Genomic DNA, 20076 nt, shown 5'->3' with positions numbered 1-20076 from the left:
CAGTCAATATTTATCTACATACTTTATCTTTATACTTTCATGTGCAGTAGGTACGCCGCAGTACCTAAAAAAAAATTACAAAAACAATGATACAATTAAACTAGTATTATCTGGGGGTAACAACAAGACATCTCTATATTTTGGTAAAAATTAGATTTTGATTGTACATAATCAAAAAAAAAACCTGCTTCGCTTGGTGCAATAATAAAATTAGACAAATCCGACTGTTAAATACAAAGATATCATATGAATGGAGATACCTATCTGGTTTTGATTTTAGTGCAACAAGACAATACCTCCAAGTTCTATTATTTGGTTTTGAGATAATAAGTAGGTACGTTATGAAAAATAAATATTATTTCCTTTGAAAATAAGTGATTTTTAACAATGATGTATGTAAGTATACCTACACTTTTTTCATATTAATAACATTATTCTTACTCGTAACGAATATGTATATCATTTCTTAGTGCAACAACAATACATCTCCTAGTTTTGTTTTTTTTTTAAACAAAAAAAATTTGATTTTAACAACTTGTCACTGGCTTCTACTAATACGAATTTAAGTTAGATCTAAATATACGTTTTGTTAATTTTAAAAACAGTTTAAAGTGCCTCCTGAAAAATTGTATTGATAGGAGATGTCTAGTTGTTGTCCTCAGATCTTAATATTGTAATAATTAATTAATTAATATTTTTTATTAGGGTTAAGGGCTAAGGCAATAAGGCTTCAACTACTAAGGTCATTAGCCTGTGGTACTGTGGGGGAGGGTACTGTAGATTTTGTTTACACGTGTGTGTTTGTTTTTGGCAACATTTTTGATTTGGGCATTCGTAGGTTAGGTTATGCCCGGTCGGGGGGTGGCGACCTCTCTCTCCAGACAGGTGTCTGCCCGGAGAGAAGTGCCACCCGTGACCGAGATTCGAAATGCAGGACTGGCGTAATTGGCCATAACGATTTTGGTAGTTCCTGCACTCACAGGCTGCTCGAATGAAACATGCTCCTGCTGCAATAGGTCGACCGCCAGCGAATCGTTTGAAACGAGGACTGGAACCTTACCGAAAAGGACCGGTTTTGGAACCGGAACCTCACAAAAACCCTTATTTAAATTAATTGTATACCGGAACCCTTTTTTAAATTAATTTGAAAACCGGAACTTTACCAGAACCGATACTTTTACTTTTATGGAAAGGTTTTTTAAGATTAATTTCGGTTTCTTATTTGAAACGGAAACAACTACTACTTCCTTACGTGTGACAGTGATTTGTATATTTTTCCTTATTTAGTCTTAAGCAAATGTTAAGATATCTGGTTGAAAATTGGTAATCAGAACCGTAAAAACCATCAAAGTACAGTTCCTGGACTCTGAAACCATGCAATAGCTCCGATGAGGCGGCAGACGGCGTGAACCGATCTCTGCGGGTGCATCGCCTGCAGCCGAACTCGTCTGAACACCGATGCCATAGGCGCAATTGAGGGGGGTCTAGGGAGGCTTAGCCCCCCTAGTTTTATTTAAGCCCCCTAAGTTTTTAAATATATTCATTCTTAAATCTACCTAATAAAAATATTATCAAAATAAAAAAAAAATAACTATGGGATATTTTACAGATATTTATCGTAAGAGTTGCACTGATTATTATCAAATTATAGATTGCATTATTACTAACTTAAAAAAAATATTCTCACCTGAAAGTTTAAATATGGTTTCATCTATTGATAGTTTTCATAAACTGAACTATGACCAGAGTAAATATTTCATCGAACATTATAAAGAAAATATTCTATTGCTTAAGATTGAATTTATATTTGTTTCATTTAGATAAATATACCTATTGTTTTATTTTTAGGGTCTTGTAAATGTGGATGTAGATGCTCTTCGACCTTCATTCAGAAATTTTGGTTTCAAAAAACTGTTTTACATGTAAAAAATTGAATTTTGATTTAGAGGAAATTATATTAGTTGTAGATTTAAAAGTATATCCAAATTTATATACTTTTTTTATCTTTGTCTCTCACTATACCGATTTATTCTAGTACATGTGAAAGGTCTTTTTCAGCTATGAAGAAAATAAAAATTGGTCACGCACATCTATGCATCAAGATAGATTTTCAAATGATTCTGTGATAAATATAGAAAAGGACATTTCTGGTAGTATTAAAAATGAAGATATATTAAATAAATTCGCTATGTCTAATCACTGTTTGCAATTATAAGATTTAACACTGCGTAACTATGTTATTTTACTTTTATAATTAATTAGCATTGAGTTGTATATTATTGTATTTCATTTATCAAATATTTTGTTTTTACTGTTGAGTAAGAAACTAAATGTTTTTGTAATATATTATTACCGTAAAAATTATAACAAGTGGTGAGGGCGTGCGGGGGTGGAGACCCCGCGAGTCTGTATTGATTTTATAAATTTAACCCCCCCCCCCCCCCCCTAAATCAGTTGTCCAAATTGCGCCTATGACCGATACTCGGCATTAAACCCCACCACCTTGTCGACGGATCAGAAGGAATCATGACGCGCCTGAAACAGCATATTGGTTGGAACATTACATTTTGTAGTCCACAGCTCGACGAATACATTGGTCGTGCACAGTGACCGGATGGGGATTTCGGAAGACATCACTGAAAACACACTGAAATGCTCTGATCAGTGGTCAAAGTGGGGGGGGGGGGGGGTAAGGTGAAATGGTTTTCCTCTACTTTTTACAATTTACATTTTCCAGCCCACCACTTATTTTGTCGAAAATAATACATCCCCATTAAAATTATAAACGAATATTATCGATTTATATTGTTACTTTTCATAACAATTATTTTTATGATGGTTTTTTTAATTACCTAGTTTTACAATAATAAAGAAAGCTGATTATATTTATACAATGAGTGGTGAAAATTGTTAAATTTTTTTTTGTTTTCAAGTTATTTTAACACAATAAAAAACCAAGTACCTAATCAAAAAAATTCTGATACAGATCAAATAAATATTGATTTCCTTTAATATAAAGACATTTAAATAACTATATTTATACATCATCAAGTGTGTGAACTTGTATCAATCATTTTTAGTTTAGATATTTTATTAATTGTGTTTTAATAAAAAGATTTTGATATACATTTTTGTACAAATGAGTAGTATGTGACTGAATCTTGGCATCAAATAAAAATAACATAGGCTTGTACAAAAACATAAAAACGTTAAAATTAAAAATAAAAGTTCAAATTACAAATGTACCAAGTTGGTTTAAATGCAATAGTGTAAAAAAAACCGAAATCATTTTAAATAAAAACAAAAAGTATATACACATTTTATATACCTACATTAAACATTCTTAAAATAATTTTAATCTTAAATTAATGTAAAAAATGTAATAACGATAATGTATAGTATATTGTGTAATTTTGTAACAGTAGACGTAGTATGAAATTTCACCAAAACGGACACCTGAAAATTAAGACATTGAACTATATAAAAAAATGAAATTCTATAACTTAATCGTAATATTATGATAGTTTAAGAATTTTAGCTACAAATTTAAGAAAGAAGAAATGCTAATTTCAATTGATAAAAGATAGTTTAACATTGACTAAGAATTAGTTTAACATTTACTAAGAATTAGTTTAACATTTACTAAGAATTTACAATTATTTTTATTGAATCATACTTTTGTTTTGATTTATTGTATGTGATTTGAAACATAACAATATACAAAATAGGAAATAATAAATTAAGAGTGAGCAAATCTTCTGATGTCTTACAATGATCTTATCTTCTTTTTATTATCATTTTCTATAAACACTGTTTAAGATTTTAGAATATTTAAAAATCTTTGTTTAGTAATGGAGCATAAATGATAATTTAAGAGATTATTTTTTTATAGTTCTATTAATCAACTAGATATTAATATTTATTATACATTTTTAATAATCAAAAATAGCACTGATATTTTATATTAGGTTTACAGTTATGTACCTATTTATAAAAGTGGATTTAATTGTATTAAATAGTATTAATTATATTTAACTAAATTGTTAAGTTTCAATCTGATTAATACTTAAAAATTAAATTAAAATAAAAAACAAAAACCTATAATTCATATACTCACCAACCAATGTAGCATTGACAAAGGTTTTCATTGGCAGTGGCCTGTTGTATGAGTAAATTTACTTGTCTGGGGACAGTTAGTTCTTGTTCATGTATAAAATCTTTACCAGTCAATTTTTCACGAACTCTTGTGACGATAGCTAGAGCTTTCATGTTCAATGCTTCAGTTGGCTCAGTCTCAATGTTACCTAAACACCACGCACCAAACATATTATACAATAATAGTGTTATCTTTATAAATGCATTAAGGTTAACATACCAATATCACCTCCCGGACCAACATTCATAGGAGCAGCTTTTTTACTAAGAGAAGCTGCAAAACTAGTAGCCATGCTCGTTTCTTCCGAAACTGTAGTAGCAGCAGAGGCTGCACTTATAGGATTTGTCCCGACAACTGTAGCACCAGCAGTTGCAGCTGCTGTTCTCCGAGCACAGACGCCAGCCTCCATTAGACGCCAATTTAGCAAGGGGTCATACACGAAGGCCTCTAGAACAGCCATCAAGCTGTCTTTGTTGTTTCGAAGCACAGTCATGACACTTTCACTGGTTCTACGGTAGGTTCCCTCAATACCAGTGATCTAATAATACAATTAAAACTATTTACCACTGCTCAAAAACAGTTTAACAAGCTATACATACTTCCATAGCGTTAATAAGCATTCTAGTAAGTCTGAAAGGAATTTTTTCTGGAAACTTTTCACGTGTCATAGCCACTTCAAAACAATCACCAAAATCTATGTGTAATATTTTTCCACTTAAACGGTCTAACATCAAATTTGAAGGATGCCTGAAAGTAAAACATTGTATTAACCAAAATAATACAGATACAACGAGAATTTAAAAATTTAATACCTGGGTGGGCTATTATATTGTTTTAAATTTGTTTAATGGAAATAAAAAATAATTGCAATTAATTTTACCTGTCTCCTAATCCGAGTATATAGCCAACCATAGACATCACAGCCAATGATCTTGTGTAATTAGTTCTACGATCAAACCAAACTTCAGATGATGGAGACTTGAGCCACAGTAACCTTGCTAGATCATCTCCATTGCTATTAGTCAAAGCGTGTTCAAATACTTCAACCTTTTGCATTAATGTTAAATGATCATAGTTTGGTGCCATCTAAAAAATACAACAAGTATATTTAAGATAAAAGAAATACTAATTACAATTTTAAGACACTGATAATATTATAAACATTACTCTTAACATGATTCTGTGTTCTATATTCAATAATGTCTTCTTCTTTTCTCTGAAATCGCGTATTAGAGTATGCAATGTGTCACAATGAGGTACCCAACCAATGAGACCTGAGTTAGTTGATAAAGGTATCACGGCATATCTCTGGAAGTATTTTTAAATTAAAATCACAAATTTATTGATATTTAAAGAATAATGTACGTAGAAAATAACAAGCACCTGAATAGTTAAATTCCTTCTGAACGTGTCAGGGTCATTAAGCAACAGTGTGTTGACCAAGCCAAAAAGTTGCATTACTCTTTCATCTTGTCTAAGATCTTCATGGCCTTTCAACAAGAACATAAATTCATTTCCGTCACTACCTTTAATAACTAACTTGCGAGGACGTTGTTTAGAAGTGATTACACTCAATGAGCTTTGAAAGTAAGCAATCCTGACAATAGGTTGACCAGGTATGTATGAACCTGGAACTGCAAGTTCCATATTACGACTTTGATGCAACAGCGGGCTGACATACTGAAGTTCTAGATTTGTAAGTTGGGGCAATTGCCTAGTTATTCGACGGAAAACATGATAATATAAATCCCATGCTTGATTCAAGTCACGATTATTGCCAGAAACCAGATAACGATTACACCATTCTAAAGCTTCAACCAAATCTCTACCATATGTCTAGATAAAAAAATTTATATACTTTTTAGTTATTATATTTATGTATAGTTAATACATTTTTCAGTACATACTTGGTTAAATGATGTTTCTTTCAGAGTCTCAGGTCCTTTTTCCAACATAGCATGCAATGGTTCTAACACTTCATACATGCCTTTTACATTATTTTCACCAAAATACAACCTACTGGCTTCTTCCAAGGCCTCATGCCACAATTCATGCCAAAGTATGGCGACCCTAAGTAGTTCATCACTAACCATGACTGCTTGCTGCACTAAATTTGGATTATGTTCACACATTGTTTTTAAGATTTTTCTTGCAGCATTCCTACGTGCTGCACTGGCAGATTTATTTGCGACAGTCAGTGGATAAACCAAAGCCTGAGGATGGTGTTTGCCTATATCGATTAGCTGAACTTGAATCAGACGACTGACTAGTGTACGAGGCGTGTCAATGCGAGCAATCAGTTGAGGTATTACCTAAACAACAATATCAGATATTCTATTTGAATATTAATTTTATAAATGATTACTTCAGGCTAATGACCTGAGTAGTCGAAGCCTTAACCAAAAAAAAAAAAAAAAATGATTACTTGTAACCATGTATTGATATGACTAGATTTCAAGCCATCAACAATGGCTTCATACACATTATGATATTGACCATATTCAAACCAAAGAGTTAAGAGTCTCAATGTATCTTGTAGTGAACTACCCTGAGACAGTGCGATAGATTTAAAAAATCCTTTAACTGCAGGTACAGTAAAATCAGCAATATATTGGTCAGGCTTTGGAAACAAAAAATGAATAGTACATTAAACATTTAAGAATAATTATAAAAATGTAAAACTAATTGAATTACCTCAGAGCCAGCTTTATCAGATATTGCTTTTTCTGCAGTATGATCATTTGATTGTGACTTATTTTGTTTATGTTTGTAGAAAAGAACAGTTTCAAAATTCATATACGCCCACGAATGCCATGCTTTATACCAGCTAGGATCATGAGTTGTTGCCTCAGAGTAGTATTTTAAAACATTTGGTATTGACAATTCAGTCAATCCCTGAAGCTCTTCTTGCCAATTACCTAACTTTAAGTAGCATCTGCAAAACATAAATTATATTCTGTATAAATTAAAATAAAAGTTTGAACTTTTATCACACTTGAAATGTACCTGGCCAATAGTTTTTTAGTAGGATCACTTCTAAGTTTCTCGCTATCTTTCCCTTTTCGTTTTAATTGTGGCAGCACATATTGGATCAAACTATTTAAATGACTAAAAATAAAAAACAAATAATGTTCATAAATATTATAAAACATTTGCACAAATTTACTAAATATTTCAAATTTTTAAATATTTATTATTTACTTGAAGGCTTCCGCTTTAGTTCCAGAAGTCCACATATGCTTAATGTATGCAAATGTGACATGAGGATGTGTCATTGGTAATGGTTCAGAAGGATTTTTTGAAGGATCTGTACCCAATAATGTTGTGAGAGTCTTATGAGACAATACCTAAACATATTATTTAAAATATAAATAACATTTACACGATTTGTAAATAAATCTTAAAAATAAAATAGAAATTTACCAAGCGTGATGATTTGCGACACAAAGCAGCATACTTAAGCCATGTATGCATATCTTCTTCGGGATTTAACACCAATGAATGTACTTGAATTATACGCTGCCAGTCTTCTACAACTCTTTGGCATCCCTAAAGCCATTTCAAAATTATATATAAATCAAATTGTATATTGTATATAATTATTATTACCTGAAGCCTGTCCCACCAAACTTTGTAAATTATCGGACGTTTCTCTGGTTTTAGTTTGTATTGAATAACTTCTTCAAGTTCAGATAACATTTGTACGGAAACCATGGCACCATAAGCTCTCTGGTAACTTTCTGCTGCGGCTGCTGTAAGTTCGGTATCCAAAATTTCCCGAGCCAAATCAATAAACTATAAACAAATATAATGTTTACTTTATGTTGTCAACTTTTTATTTGTTGAACGTTAAAGTATGAAATATGTATCATACTTTCTGAGCATGTTCGTACTGCTCTCCATGAATAGATAAAACCGCTCTATAAAAAGCCCCATCCATAGTGTCTCTCGGTATGAAATCCACATAAACTGCCATTTGTTGCCACTGTTTTAGTCCCCAGGCTGAAGCTGCAGCAACCCTTGACATTTTTTCACGCCCACTTTCGGGAAAATGTAACCAATGAGAAGCAGCCACATTATTCAGCTTTCCCCATTGACCCAAAGATTCCAAACATCTGTCGTTAAAATAATTTATGAATTCTAAGAAATGATTGTTAAATTTTATAAATTTAGCATACCTCATTTCTCCTAATGACCATTCTATATCATTTGGTTCCTTTTGCAAAAACCCTTCGTAACATGACAATGCTTGTTCCCAGTTATGTAGTTTTTCGAACCACCTTGCTTGTATTTTCAACTGTTCACCAGGTTCTTGGTCTTCTTCTTGCTTACTCATAACTACTTCCAACAGACCTAGTTCACATTTATAATAAAATTAATTAAAATTAATAATTAATAACACTTTAATTAACAAACACTCATGTTTAATAATTATATTTTATATACCCGATGCTGCCTCTTTTTGCTGTAATTTGTTGTTAATGGATATAAGTGATTCAATAATATTTGGGCATACTTGACTATTTATCTCTTGGATGTACTCATCTTCTTTGTAGTGCAGAGCTTTTGCGTAAGCTCTACAGTCCATAGCTCTTTCACCGAGTATATGAGGGTCAATTGGCAATGGTCCTTTTTCACAGTGATCCATAAATTCTGCCAAGTTCAATATAGTTTGTGTCATTTCAGGGAGATCAGAAACCATCAATGCCTGTTCTAAGGTCTGTATTAGCTCTTTTCGAAGTGGTTCTGTTAATTCTGTCCAACAACTGACAAACGCTGCATTGAACAGATCTTTGGGCAACTGAGAATATGTTTGGGCAAGTGCCCAACATGAACGCAGTGCTGGTGATGGTGATTCTTTCAAGAAATCAATCCCGAGTCGTCTTAACCACTCTAGCCAATCATCTTTGGATACACAACGATTCGCCAACCATGCTTTTTGTAAATTCGGCAATGACGTATGCATCTGGAAAAAAAAATACAATAAACATTACACTAAAATTAAAATACAGTCTTTGCAAATATGAAATATTATTATCTTGTAATTATTTTATTTTTTTTATTATAATTATAATTAATACTTAAATAATAACCTACTAACCAGGCTACTATACATATGACAAGAGAGCCTATTTACATTTGATGATAATATTACTTTACAATACTTCTTAAAAGGAAACTATCAAACCACCTTTTTTATTATGGTAGCCGCATCTCCAACTAAATGTACACCAACTTCTTTTTTATTTTTGAACTGCTTGTGTCTAGAAAGCAACAGGTTTTCTTCTAGACTTCCATCAGTGTTCTAGAAAAAAAAATATTAAAGTTAGAAAATTATATTTAGTAATGTTTATTTAATCACATACTGATGATATATAAGTAATGAGCATGTCATAAGGGGGATAATTGTATTGGCATTTATTTAAAGTGCGAGCAACAAGTGGCATAAAAATCATATATTTGCGACCCAATTGACATATCAATGCACATAATGTTTCCATGGCAGTTTTTCTAAGTTCTGGTGTACTTTCTACAGAATTTACCTAAAATACATTCAACAAATTCATTATAAATAATAATGCGCTAAACTGCGATAAATATTCATACAATTCCATGTATTATGCGTGATGCATAGTCGGTAAAATCCAAAGTGTATGCTAACTGTGCGACAGTTTCCATTGCCACCTGGCTGACTTGAGTAGGATGATCAGTAGCATCGAATAAGTTTACTAGTGGTGGCATAATCATGTGTAAATATTCATCCAAATTAATACCAAATTTACATAAAGCTACAACCATCTAAAAGTTTATAATATAAATGAATGAATTAAATACATTTATATATAAATCTTTAGAAAAAAATAAGTTATAAATTTGTAAAATATTACAAATCGTACCCTTTTGGTAACATTGCGGTTTTTACTAGAATCATGATAAAGTATTCTTAGTATATTAGGCATTAATTGAGATAAGTAGGTTTTGAACTGTGCTCCAAGCGCCACGACTATGTACTCAACTAGTTGGATTAAAGTACATTGTAGTGAACTATTTGGGATCCATAATTCCTAGGAAAACAAATGTAAGATTTATATCATGCAAATTTAATTAAGAATTTTTAAATCTATATTGCAAAAACTAACTTTAATTAACAAAAATATATCATCTAAATAGTTGCGGATGTGTGGGCCAACAATATTTATAAGTACACCCAACTGCTGGAATAGATATTCTCTGAAGTTGGCATCTGCTGTACGAATTACATTTAAAAAACTGGGCATAACTTGTGGTATGTATGCCACACACTTTATACCCAAAGATTGAAAGATAAATGTTATAGCCTAAAATATAACACCATAATAACTATCATTAGTACATAAACATTAAGACTAAATAATGAATAACCAAGTAATAATTGAATTCACTAGTTACTGCTTAGGTAAATAAATAAAATATAATACTGTTAAAAGTAGTGACTACTCATATCAATAGTTACTGCTTGGGTAAATAAATAAAATATAATACATGATACTGTTAAAAGTAGTGACTACTTATATCAATTTACAAAAAAATGTCTTATAATTTGCAGTATAAATTAAGTTAATTGTTGACAAAAAAAAAAGAAACATAAAATACAATATAAATTTTAAACATTCATTTTTTACTAACTTGTACAACCATAGTGTGATGTTGAACTAAATTTGGATCACGAATGATGCGTATAAGTGTTGCAACCGCTACGGCCGGATAATATTCTTCTAATGTTGATGTACTCATGTTTACTAACATTTCACTAGTCGTCCATTCGGTTTCTGATATAGGACGAGGATCAGTCATCGAAAGTAAAGCAGTAGACTCAATTTGAGAATCAATCTGTCCCAAGTTCATTTTATGTTTATAAGGATCTAAAGCTCCAAGGAGTCCTAGTACACGTATTGTTTCTCTTCTAAAGCAAAAATAAGAAATCATCTTAGTTAATGAGTAAATTATTTTATAAAATGTATAAGTGCACCTGACTATAGGTTGTTGTTCGGTTTTTAAAAATCCCAGTAAAGTGTCTAATAATGAAGGGTATTTTTCATATGGTTGGATGACGTACCCAAGTCCTTCAACTAATTTACCAAGTACCCACAGAGCAACTCCACGTTTTTCTTGCGATGCACCATCGCCTAACATGTCCAGTAAGAAAGGCAACAGTTCATCAGTCCAACAACACATTTCGTCTCCATTTACCTGTTAAATTCAACCATAAATACAAAAGTAATTATTTTAAATTAAGTTAAATATTACCATATCGAACTTACCTGTGCCAAATCTCCAATGCACGCAAGTATACTTATCAAAATACTAGGATTTAAATCCGGTTCATGAAGTTTAGGAACCAATATTTTTAAAACTGGTTGCACGTATGGAGCCACAAGACGAGGAGCGTGAACAGCCATGTGGTCAATCATTCTGGCACTTTGCTCTTTATTACGACCCATTCCACTATGTTCAAGTTCAGTCAAACACTAATACCAAAAAGTTAAAAATATATTCAATTCAATTTTCATCAATTTCTTTGTTTTGTCGTAAATAATTACACAAACCTGCATCAGTGTTTTGCGTAATGGCGGCATTACATAAGCAGGATTTACCAGGCTAAGCCGTCCTATAGTACAGAGGGCCATTTCTCTTATTTCAAAATTCACATCATTCATAGCCATAAATAATGCGGTAAGATTGTGAACTTGAGCTAGATAAAAATCAAAACTGCGGTCGAGATTCTCAAACACTACATAACGCACATCAGGATCTAACATAATGAGAAAATAAATCAAATTATTATATGTTCTTAAATTTAATTTTTTTAAACAACAACATTCAATTAACTAACCAGTATCAGCAACTCCAACGACCAGCAGTTGCTTGATTACTGTAGAAATTGTGTATCTAACAGTATGAGATGTTTTACTTTGTGGCGACTCAATTGCCAAACGTAATAAACGACTACATGTTCGAACAGATTCAATTCGGACTTCCTGTTGTTCACTTCCTAGATAATGCTCAGCACAGCGACGTAAAAATTGCAGTAAAGAATGCCCTAGAAATGTTGTTTTTAGTCCAATAGACGGCAATAGTCACATATGTTTGTTTATTATACTTATTGAAATATATTATATTAACCTTCAAAGTTGAAGCTACCAAGTGTTCTGAGAGCCAAAACAATATTTGAAATATTTTGAGACTCGAAAGCTGATGGCATTAACGACAAACTGAGTGCAGAACTTGTAACAGATATTGGCAAAGCTATTGAAGAACAACGGTTGTTAAGCACTTGAGACAGTATTTTCAGTAATCCTAAAAAAAAACCAATATTTATAGCCAGAGAATGAGATTTGAATGAATTTCTTTGTTTACCATCAGATATATCTTTTTTTAATGCAGGCACAGCTACTGCTAATTCTTTAAAAGCTATAGTGAGAGTAGGACTGAGGCCCATGGCCAACATAGGTTCAAGAAGTTCTTTAAGATCATTCTTAATATTATGTTGAGTAGCGATTCCCAATAATGTAATACAAACATAAACCGCTGGTTCAGAATTTGTAGGTTTTTTTTTTGAATTATCCTGTTAACATTTTCAAAAATATGATTAATACAATAATTCATCATATTATATAAGTAATCACAAATTAAATAATTTGAAAAGAAAAACTACCAAAATATTATTTAAAACAATACCTTGGATGGTAAGAAACTGCGTATCAATTCTACAATTTTGGATAAATACGGTTTAATATGATCTTCAATAGCTATTGCTACTAGACCAACAGCAACAAATGCATAAGTCCGTTGATCACGATCACGACCGCGAATAGTTGCAAGAAGAAACAGCATTGAAGAATTTAAGTAGCTAGAAAATAAAATGTTTTTTAAAAAATAATGATTAAGGTATAAAAATAATACAGTAATACTTTTGAACAAAAATTGATTTATTGAATGCAGCTAATCTAGGAAGCAATTTCATCAGAGCAGAATTCACTAAAAGATTTCTGCACATTCTATGAGATATTGCTGATGAACACACTCGATCATAGTTTTCTTGCAGTAGATTTTTACAAGCACTACTTTCGTATCGAATACCTGATGATGCAATTCTTACTGAGTCATCATCTGTTCGTCCAGAACCACCTACCAGTCCTTTTAAAGCAGACTTTGTCCGAGGTAATAAACTCAGAATTTCCTAAAAGCCAACAATTTTTATTGTATTATTTGTATTTGTAATTTTTTTTTAACTACAAAAATAAATATCACAGTAATAAAATGTTTATACTTTTTATCAAGTAAAAGAAAAAATTCAAAATAAACTAGAAAAAAATCTACAAGCTTATAAGAAATTATAGGATAAACATTGAATGATAAATATTATGATAAAAGCTTATATAACAAAATTTAATATTTATAAATGAATGATAGGGATAATTTTGGGACAAGTAAATGAGTAAAATTAAAAGGTAAATTATGAAATTTTCCAAAAATGTATCATGTATCTAACCGCACTAGTCTGACTTTGATCCCACTGCAATCTTTGCATCAAAGAGTCATTTCGTCTTTCCCAATTAACATTACTGACTCTAAGCAATTCGTTCAACACTAATAATGACCCATGTATTTTATCATCACGAACAATTCCTTTTTCTTTATTTATAGAATCATCTATTCCATTCATAACTTCTTCATAACATTGCTTGTACCTAAAGGAAGAAAACACAACATTAAATTATCAGCATAAGTTAAGATATTATAAACAATATATCTCAAGAGATTTTTTCTTCATACATACCCACCCAAATATTTAATATATTAATCTACCAACTATTTGTTTAAACTTTGGCTTTCAATAAAAATTTGAAAACTTAATGGGAAAAAATAATTACATTTTCAAAATATTTAAATAAATTAAATCCATACATTTGCTGTCTTCATTTGTAAGAAATAAAGAAACAGATTGTTTTTAGTAGGTATTCCTAGGTAAACAAAAAAAATATATGATGCTACAAATTATGGTAATTTAAGCTAAATAATAAAGTATTAATTTTCTAAAATTGTACTGGACTAAAAAATGTATTATACAAGAGACAGAGACAGAGACAAAAGCTTGTTGAGATATGTGTTATATATTTTTCATTAGTACCATTCAGATTTCTGTGTTTGTTTAGAGGTTTCTCTTTGAGCAGTTACAACAAGAGCTGCTCTTAATGCTTCTACAGCTCCATCTCTAATGTTTGGTTTTGGATCACGCGCTACATTTAGCACCAGATCAAAAAATTGAGCTGCGTGTTGAAAAAAAAGAGTGGGAACCATAGTAGCAATTTCTCTGAGTATGAGAACCTTATAAACAAATAAATTGAATCGTTATGATTATTTATACTACTAATAATAATAATAATAATTAAACACTATGTTACTCACTGCAGCATATCTTTTGGGCTCATTTCTTACACCACCTAACCATTCAAATGCTCTTTTCACCTCAAATTCAACATACTGATCTGCATAAGTGCCAGAGTCCAAGGCTAATTTTCCAACTGTTTTGGCAGCAAGTTCCATTACTGCCGAATCGGCAGATGGTAATAAATTACGTAGATAGTTTGCGAACCTACTAATACGGTTATTTTTATTGCCAACATCAGCACCAATTAAACACACTGTAAAAAAATGTATTCAATTATGTCATCAATCAATAAAATATTTATCTACATATAAAGCATTTACATTTTACTAAATAAAATATTTTGAGATTTGAATTTAATATTTTATAAAGATGTTTAAAAAGTTTTAACAGTAATAATAAGTAATAATAATGCAAATAATATGCTAAGAATGAAATTTCATTATAATAATTAGTTAACAGTTTTATCAGTCCAATGATTTATATCAAATTTATTAATTTGTCAATACTATAACATATACCTAATTAAACATTTATTCATGAATCAAATGTTCTGTTTAACTCTATCGATTGAACTCATACATATCTTCTTTTTCTTTTTGTCACAAAAAAGTAATGTAAAGTTAAAATTCATTAACAACTTTAAAATTATACTATACTTTAAATACAATACTCTAGCTATATAACTTATTAAATGTAGAAGTTCATAAAGATGTTTTTGAATTTTTAATTTAACGCAAACCATTTGCTATGGAAAACTTAGACTTCAGAAAAATAAAATGATGCCATATTTGATATTTCTCTAATAAGCCAGGGTCATAGTCTAGTTTTATAAGGTTATTAAATTTGTTTGTTGTTAATAAATGTTTACAATTCAAATTAAATAAATATATATTTTTAATTAGTCAAGTTATATTATTTTATAGTAATATATATATATTTAATAACAATCAATATTCTATATTTATATTTTAAAATATTTTTTTATACATTTTTAAAAAAAAAGTTATTAAAAGTTAAGTCTTTTAACCCATATTATTAAGCCTAAAACAATAGTAAAGAAAGAAAAAGTTAAAATAAAAATAATTTGTAATGTGAAGACTTAATAATATGTTTTCATTTTAGTCATTTACCAAAATGTATAAATTGTTAATACTTTCTACATCGGTAAAGTACTCACATATAGCAAGTATTCCACCAATTTTCTCATTGCTGTCAGAACTTGATACCATTTCATATATATGTTGGTTAAATTCATCATTAAAAACTGCACGCTCTTCTGCTGATACTTCACGTAGTTCAGTTTTAACCTTAAAGAATTATAATTTGATACAAATTAATGTTTATTTAATAGTTTGTAAACCATTTTTATAATTACATAGAGATTTAAATCTCGAGCAGCACGTTTACGGATTTCTAAGTTTTTGGACTTCAACCTGGTTACAAAATGTTGCATGCGTACAGATGACATTGTTTTTTTGGTTCTGAAATGTAAATATAGAATTCAATAAAACTGAAACTAACTAAACTATGCACGCAAATAATGTGTATATTATTTTATAATATAATATAAAGCTAGGATATCTGATATACACAAAAACACTATTATAATTAATTTAATACATTTGGATACAATTTGATTTTTTTTTCAATGAACTAAATAAGTATATCTTAACAGTATTACTTTATCAAAATTTAATTAAGGCATGTGAATTAATTCATTAATGTTAATAATTACCTATAGGCTATAATGCTATATTATATTATTATATACAATGTATAATTACTTGTACACAAATTAATAATTATAAATTTAATTTAAAATTATTAAAGAAATATATTATTTAAATAATAATGTTTTAGATATAACATGGCATGTTTAACATCTAGCCAGATTTTAATATTAAGAGTTCTTTCTAAAATATTTAAAATTTATAAAAATACAACACTTAGTAAAAGTTCTAAAACAAATTAGATTATGGGCTAACATCTAATGTAGGTACAATAACGATTTAAAACAATATTTGACCGATCAAAAACATACATTAAATAATATTACTTTATAAAAAACTGTGTAAAAACAATATAGATACATATTATATATTTAAAAATAAGTTTTCTTACTTTCAAGTTTCAATCAGTCTCTTCAATTGATGATTTAATGCATTTGATACATTCAATAATAATATACATACATACACTAATTTAAAACGAACATTATATTTACAAAAATAGTGACATTAAAAACAAACATTCAAATATTTAATACTTATTTATTATGTTTTCTAAAAATTTTTAAAACATTAAAAACATTTACTATTTACTATTTTGATTTTAAAATGATAAAACCCGGCTGTTTTGTTGAAGTACATAACCACAGAACGCAAATTATGTTATCAGCTACACGCTATCTCGTTTCTAACTTTGACGAGTTAGAAGGTAAACAAACACAAATAATATTTATTTTTTGGTTTCGAATTTCAATCTTTTAATTTATCGGTTGCCCCGTTGCCCGTATTGAGTTTCCCCAATTTTACTGTGTTACTATAATATTGTACTCTTCCATTTGAAATAATTTTTCATTTATTCGACTTTCTTTTGGTATTTTATATCTTTATATTTTTATATTTTTATTTATTTAGGTAGGTATCAGTGACGTATTTAGGGTAATCACTAATCAGATTTTGTCTTGTTGGAGGGGGATAATATGATATTAAATATTATATTAAGTCAAGGTGTATTGATACAATACACCTTGTATTAATTAATAATTATCATCCGTTCATCAAAAGCCACGATTGTAAAGAACTTATATAATATATAACTTATAAATTATAATTTATATAGTTAAGTTCTTTATAATCATGTCCAAAGCTCACCAGTCACCGCCTCACATACGACATACAATAAAATTACTGTACTCTGTAGTTTGTAGTAACCTAACACTTGATAGCTGATTACCTGGTTACATTAGGTATAAACATGGAATATACTCAAAACATTATATATAACCCGTTACATGAGAGTTGTAATATTTTTTGTTAAGACAAAATGCCCATCTATGAATAAATAGTGTTTTGGAATCTAAAAAAATATTCTACCATGTCGCACACTCTCATAATTTCCTATTACACTATAATAGTACTATACTCCGATCCAAATAAGGGCGCACCGGAGTATTATTATTATAGTATATTATATAATATCTATTCTGTGATATTATTATTTATTCCAAGGTGTTTCAATCGCTTCAATAATAGGTAATAAGAAATAAACAAACGTAATAAAATAACTAATAAATAATATTACAACCAACTTTTTATTTTAGTATGTTAAATTTGAAATTCTCTACAATATATAGAGAAATAGACAGATACAGCGTAGACTAAATAAAATTGGCTTAAATAATAATTTTAGTGTGTCATTTAAAAGGAAAGAGATCAATAAAAAGAAAACAAAAAATGTCGATATATTGTATGATTCATTAGCAAACTCAAAATTATGACTAAAAACAAAATGTCATTATATGGGGAGGGGGTGTAGTGGAATGATTTGCTTTAGGATAGGTACTGTAACACCACCAATATAACTACACTGCCTATTTGAGATTTTGAACATTGATTATTAGATTTTTCGGCCTGCAATATAACGAAAAAATATAAATTATTCCTTTACTTACAGTTGACAGTTAATGTGTTGGTCGTCAGATTTGTTGAGAGTAAATTTAGATTTTGGATTTTTCTTCTCATCCGATACAACGTAGTTATGCGTTCGAATCAGCTTGAATTTTTTTTTAACTGTCGATTTCGCCTTGAGAAATGAACTATTTCTGTGAACACTACAAAATCCTATTATGATAAACTATTAGTTCTTATACAGTTATACCTAGATACTATAGATAGGTACCTAGATACATTAAATTTGATTTAATTAGTATTACTGACTACTGTATTAGTATTATCAATATGTACCTAATACCTACCTATACTTATTACTTGCTTTACAATAACAATTTAATAATATATCGTTTATTGATGAACATAAAATTATCATGTGAATATATTCGTTATTTTGTAAATACATGGGTAGTTATTTTAATTAGTAATTAATAAATATAAATTATTAAAACTAAAATCTAAATAGGAATAGTAACTATATATATTATATTTAATGACGTTAATCCATGTGCGTATTGCGTCGTAAGTCAATCTACCGTGCGTCACTTTAAAGTATTTAGCAAGCGACACACCTATGTTTACGGTATATATTGGAATATGGAACACATTTCAGCCCTAAATAAAACTTAATTGTCTTATGATAAATGGGACCTATTTGTGATCTGCATCAAGTTTTTAGTTCCATAGTAAATTATGATTATTTATTTTCAACAAAAATTAACAAAGTTATTTGAAAACTTATTGTTATACTTAAGGTATAAGCACAACATTTGTATAATAATGGTTTTTATTTGCTCATACATTTTGGAATTTAAACCCATCTAAAAGAAGAAATCAAGTTCTGTATACACCCCACGCTTACGCTATACCTCCTTTTACATATTATATAATGTAATATTGAATATGTATTGTGATATACTGCATTTTATTGTAGACAATGTGCCAGTTTAAAGTTCACAATGACATTTTTAAGTTATCGACTCTATACGTATTCTCTATGACTATGCAAGTAATAGATTATTTACTATACTATTTAGCTAATACCGTTAGGTACTATTGCTTAAAGTTTGATAGCAACATTATTATTTATTAGAGTTAATAACGAATAGTAGGAATTTTTTTTAAATTTATATATTATTTTTCGAATTAACTTTGAGCTCTTAAAAAATCAAAATTGATAAATTTATTATAATATAAGGTACCTACCTCAAGAGTTCTCCAAGTTGAACTTCATTATTGTTTTGCTGTTTAGGTGTAAGTTTTTTTGAAATCATCGAAGAATGACTAAAAAACATTTTGCTTTTTTTATAGAACACAGTCAGAGGTCTAAATAAAAAAAAACAATTGCCCTACGTTTAATTTTTTACACTTAAATTGTTACAATTTAGTTTGTTTTAGTAGTCTTGAAAAGTCAATAATATAACAGTGTCCTAGTATGTTATATTTTTAATCAAGTAGGTACTAGGACACTAGGTACTACCTACACGGGCTACACGGCTACACTTAATACGGTATTATAGTTTAGGAATTATTATTTATGAGTATGATATGTCAATACAAAATATAATAACTAATATTTAATTTCAATAAGAATCTACACATTATTAACACAGCTGTAGACTAACCAATCCAAACTAAATTTTTTTTAACATTCCGATGATAGTAAAGAAAACATGATACTTACCTACATATTATTCTGATAGATAAAATTATTTCTGCAGATAGCTAAATGACAAAATATGTATATACTATATGTATATTAGCCAGTAGACAGTACATTATAATATTATAATAATTAAACTGTAACATTTATA

The 20076-nt window shown here is 29.5% G+C and overlaps 1 protein-coding gene across 1 annotated transcript; it reads right to left on the bottom strand.

Annotated features, from left to right (window-relative positions):
• Positions 1-2992: 2992 nt before the first annotated feature.
• Positions 2993-19783, bottom strand: LOC132938444 (serine/threonine-protein kinase mTOR). Its single transcript, XM_061005281.1, has 38 exons — positions 19469-19783; positions 18265-18423; positions 15964-16069; positions 15766-15895; positions 14606-14841; positions 14328-14524; positions 13689-13887; positions 13108-13376; positions 12875-13046; positions 12554-12761; positions 12320-12493; positions 12030-12236; positions 11743-11948; positions 11458-11664; positions 11166-11386; positions 10823-11099; positions 10297-10494; positions 10054-10221; positions 9764-9955; positions 9523-9699; positions 9348-9461; positions 8603-9122; positions 8335-8509; positions 8031-8271; positions 7766-7951; positions 7580-7705; positions 7358-7503; positions 7163-7264; positions 6851-7091; positions 6582-6776; positions 6064-6468; positions 5540-5992; positions 5324-5464; positions 5037-5242; positions 4756-4903; positions 4376-4694; positions 4118-4304; positions 2993-3456 (listed from the first exon to the last, which is right to left on the bottom strand). Exons 1-38 carry the CDS (start codon positions 19555-19557, stop codon positions 3441-3443), a joined length of 7713 nt encoding a protein of 2570 aa, XP_060861264.1. The 5' UTR covers positions 19558-19783; the 3' UTR covers positions 2993-3440.
• Between the last annotated feature and the right edge of the window lie 293 nt (positions 19784-20076).

This window comes from Metopolophium dirhodum, chromosome 2 (genome assembly GCF_019925205.1).
Source record: "Metopolophium dirhodum isolate CAU chromosome 2, ASM1992520v1, whole genome shotgun sequence".
Classification (NCBI taxonomy): domain Eukaryota; kingdom Metazoa; phylum Arthropoda; class Insecta; order Hemiptera; family Aphididae; genus Metopolophium; species Metopolophium dirhodum.
The sequence above is the reverse complement of the archived record's forward strand: the minus strand, read 5'-3'. Positions and strand labels throughout refer to the sequence as shown.

Bases quoted from the DNA above. Each gene is read 5' to 3' on its own strand.
- LOC132938444 (XM_061005281.1), bottom strand. From the start codon at position 19,557: ATGTTTTTTAGTCATTCTTCGATGATTTCAAAAAAACTTACACCTAAA. The intron at 16,070-18,264 runs GTAAGTAAAGGA...TTTACATTTCAG, and splicing joins CAACACATTAACTGTCAACT to AACCAAAAAAACAATGTCAT. The intron at 12,494-12,553 runs GTAAACAAAGAA...GTTTTTTTTTAG, and splicing joins AAAAAAAGATATATCTGATG to GATTACTGAAAATACTGTCT.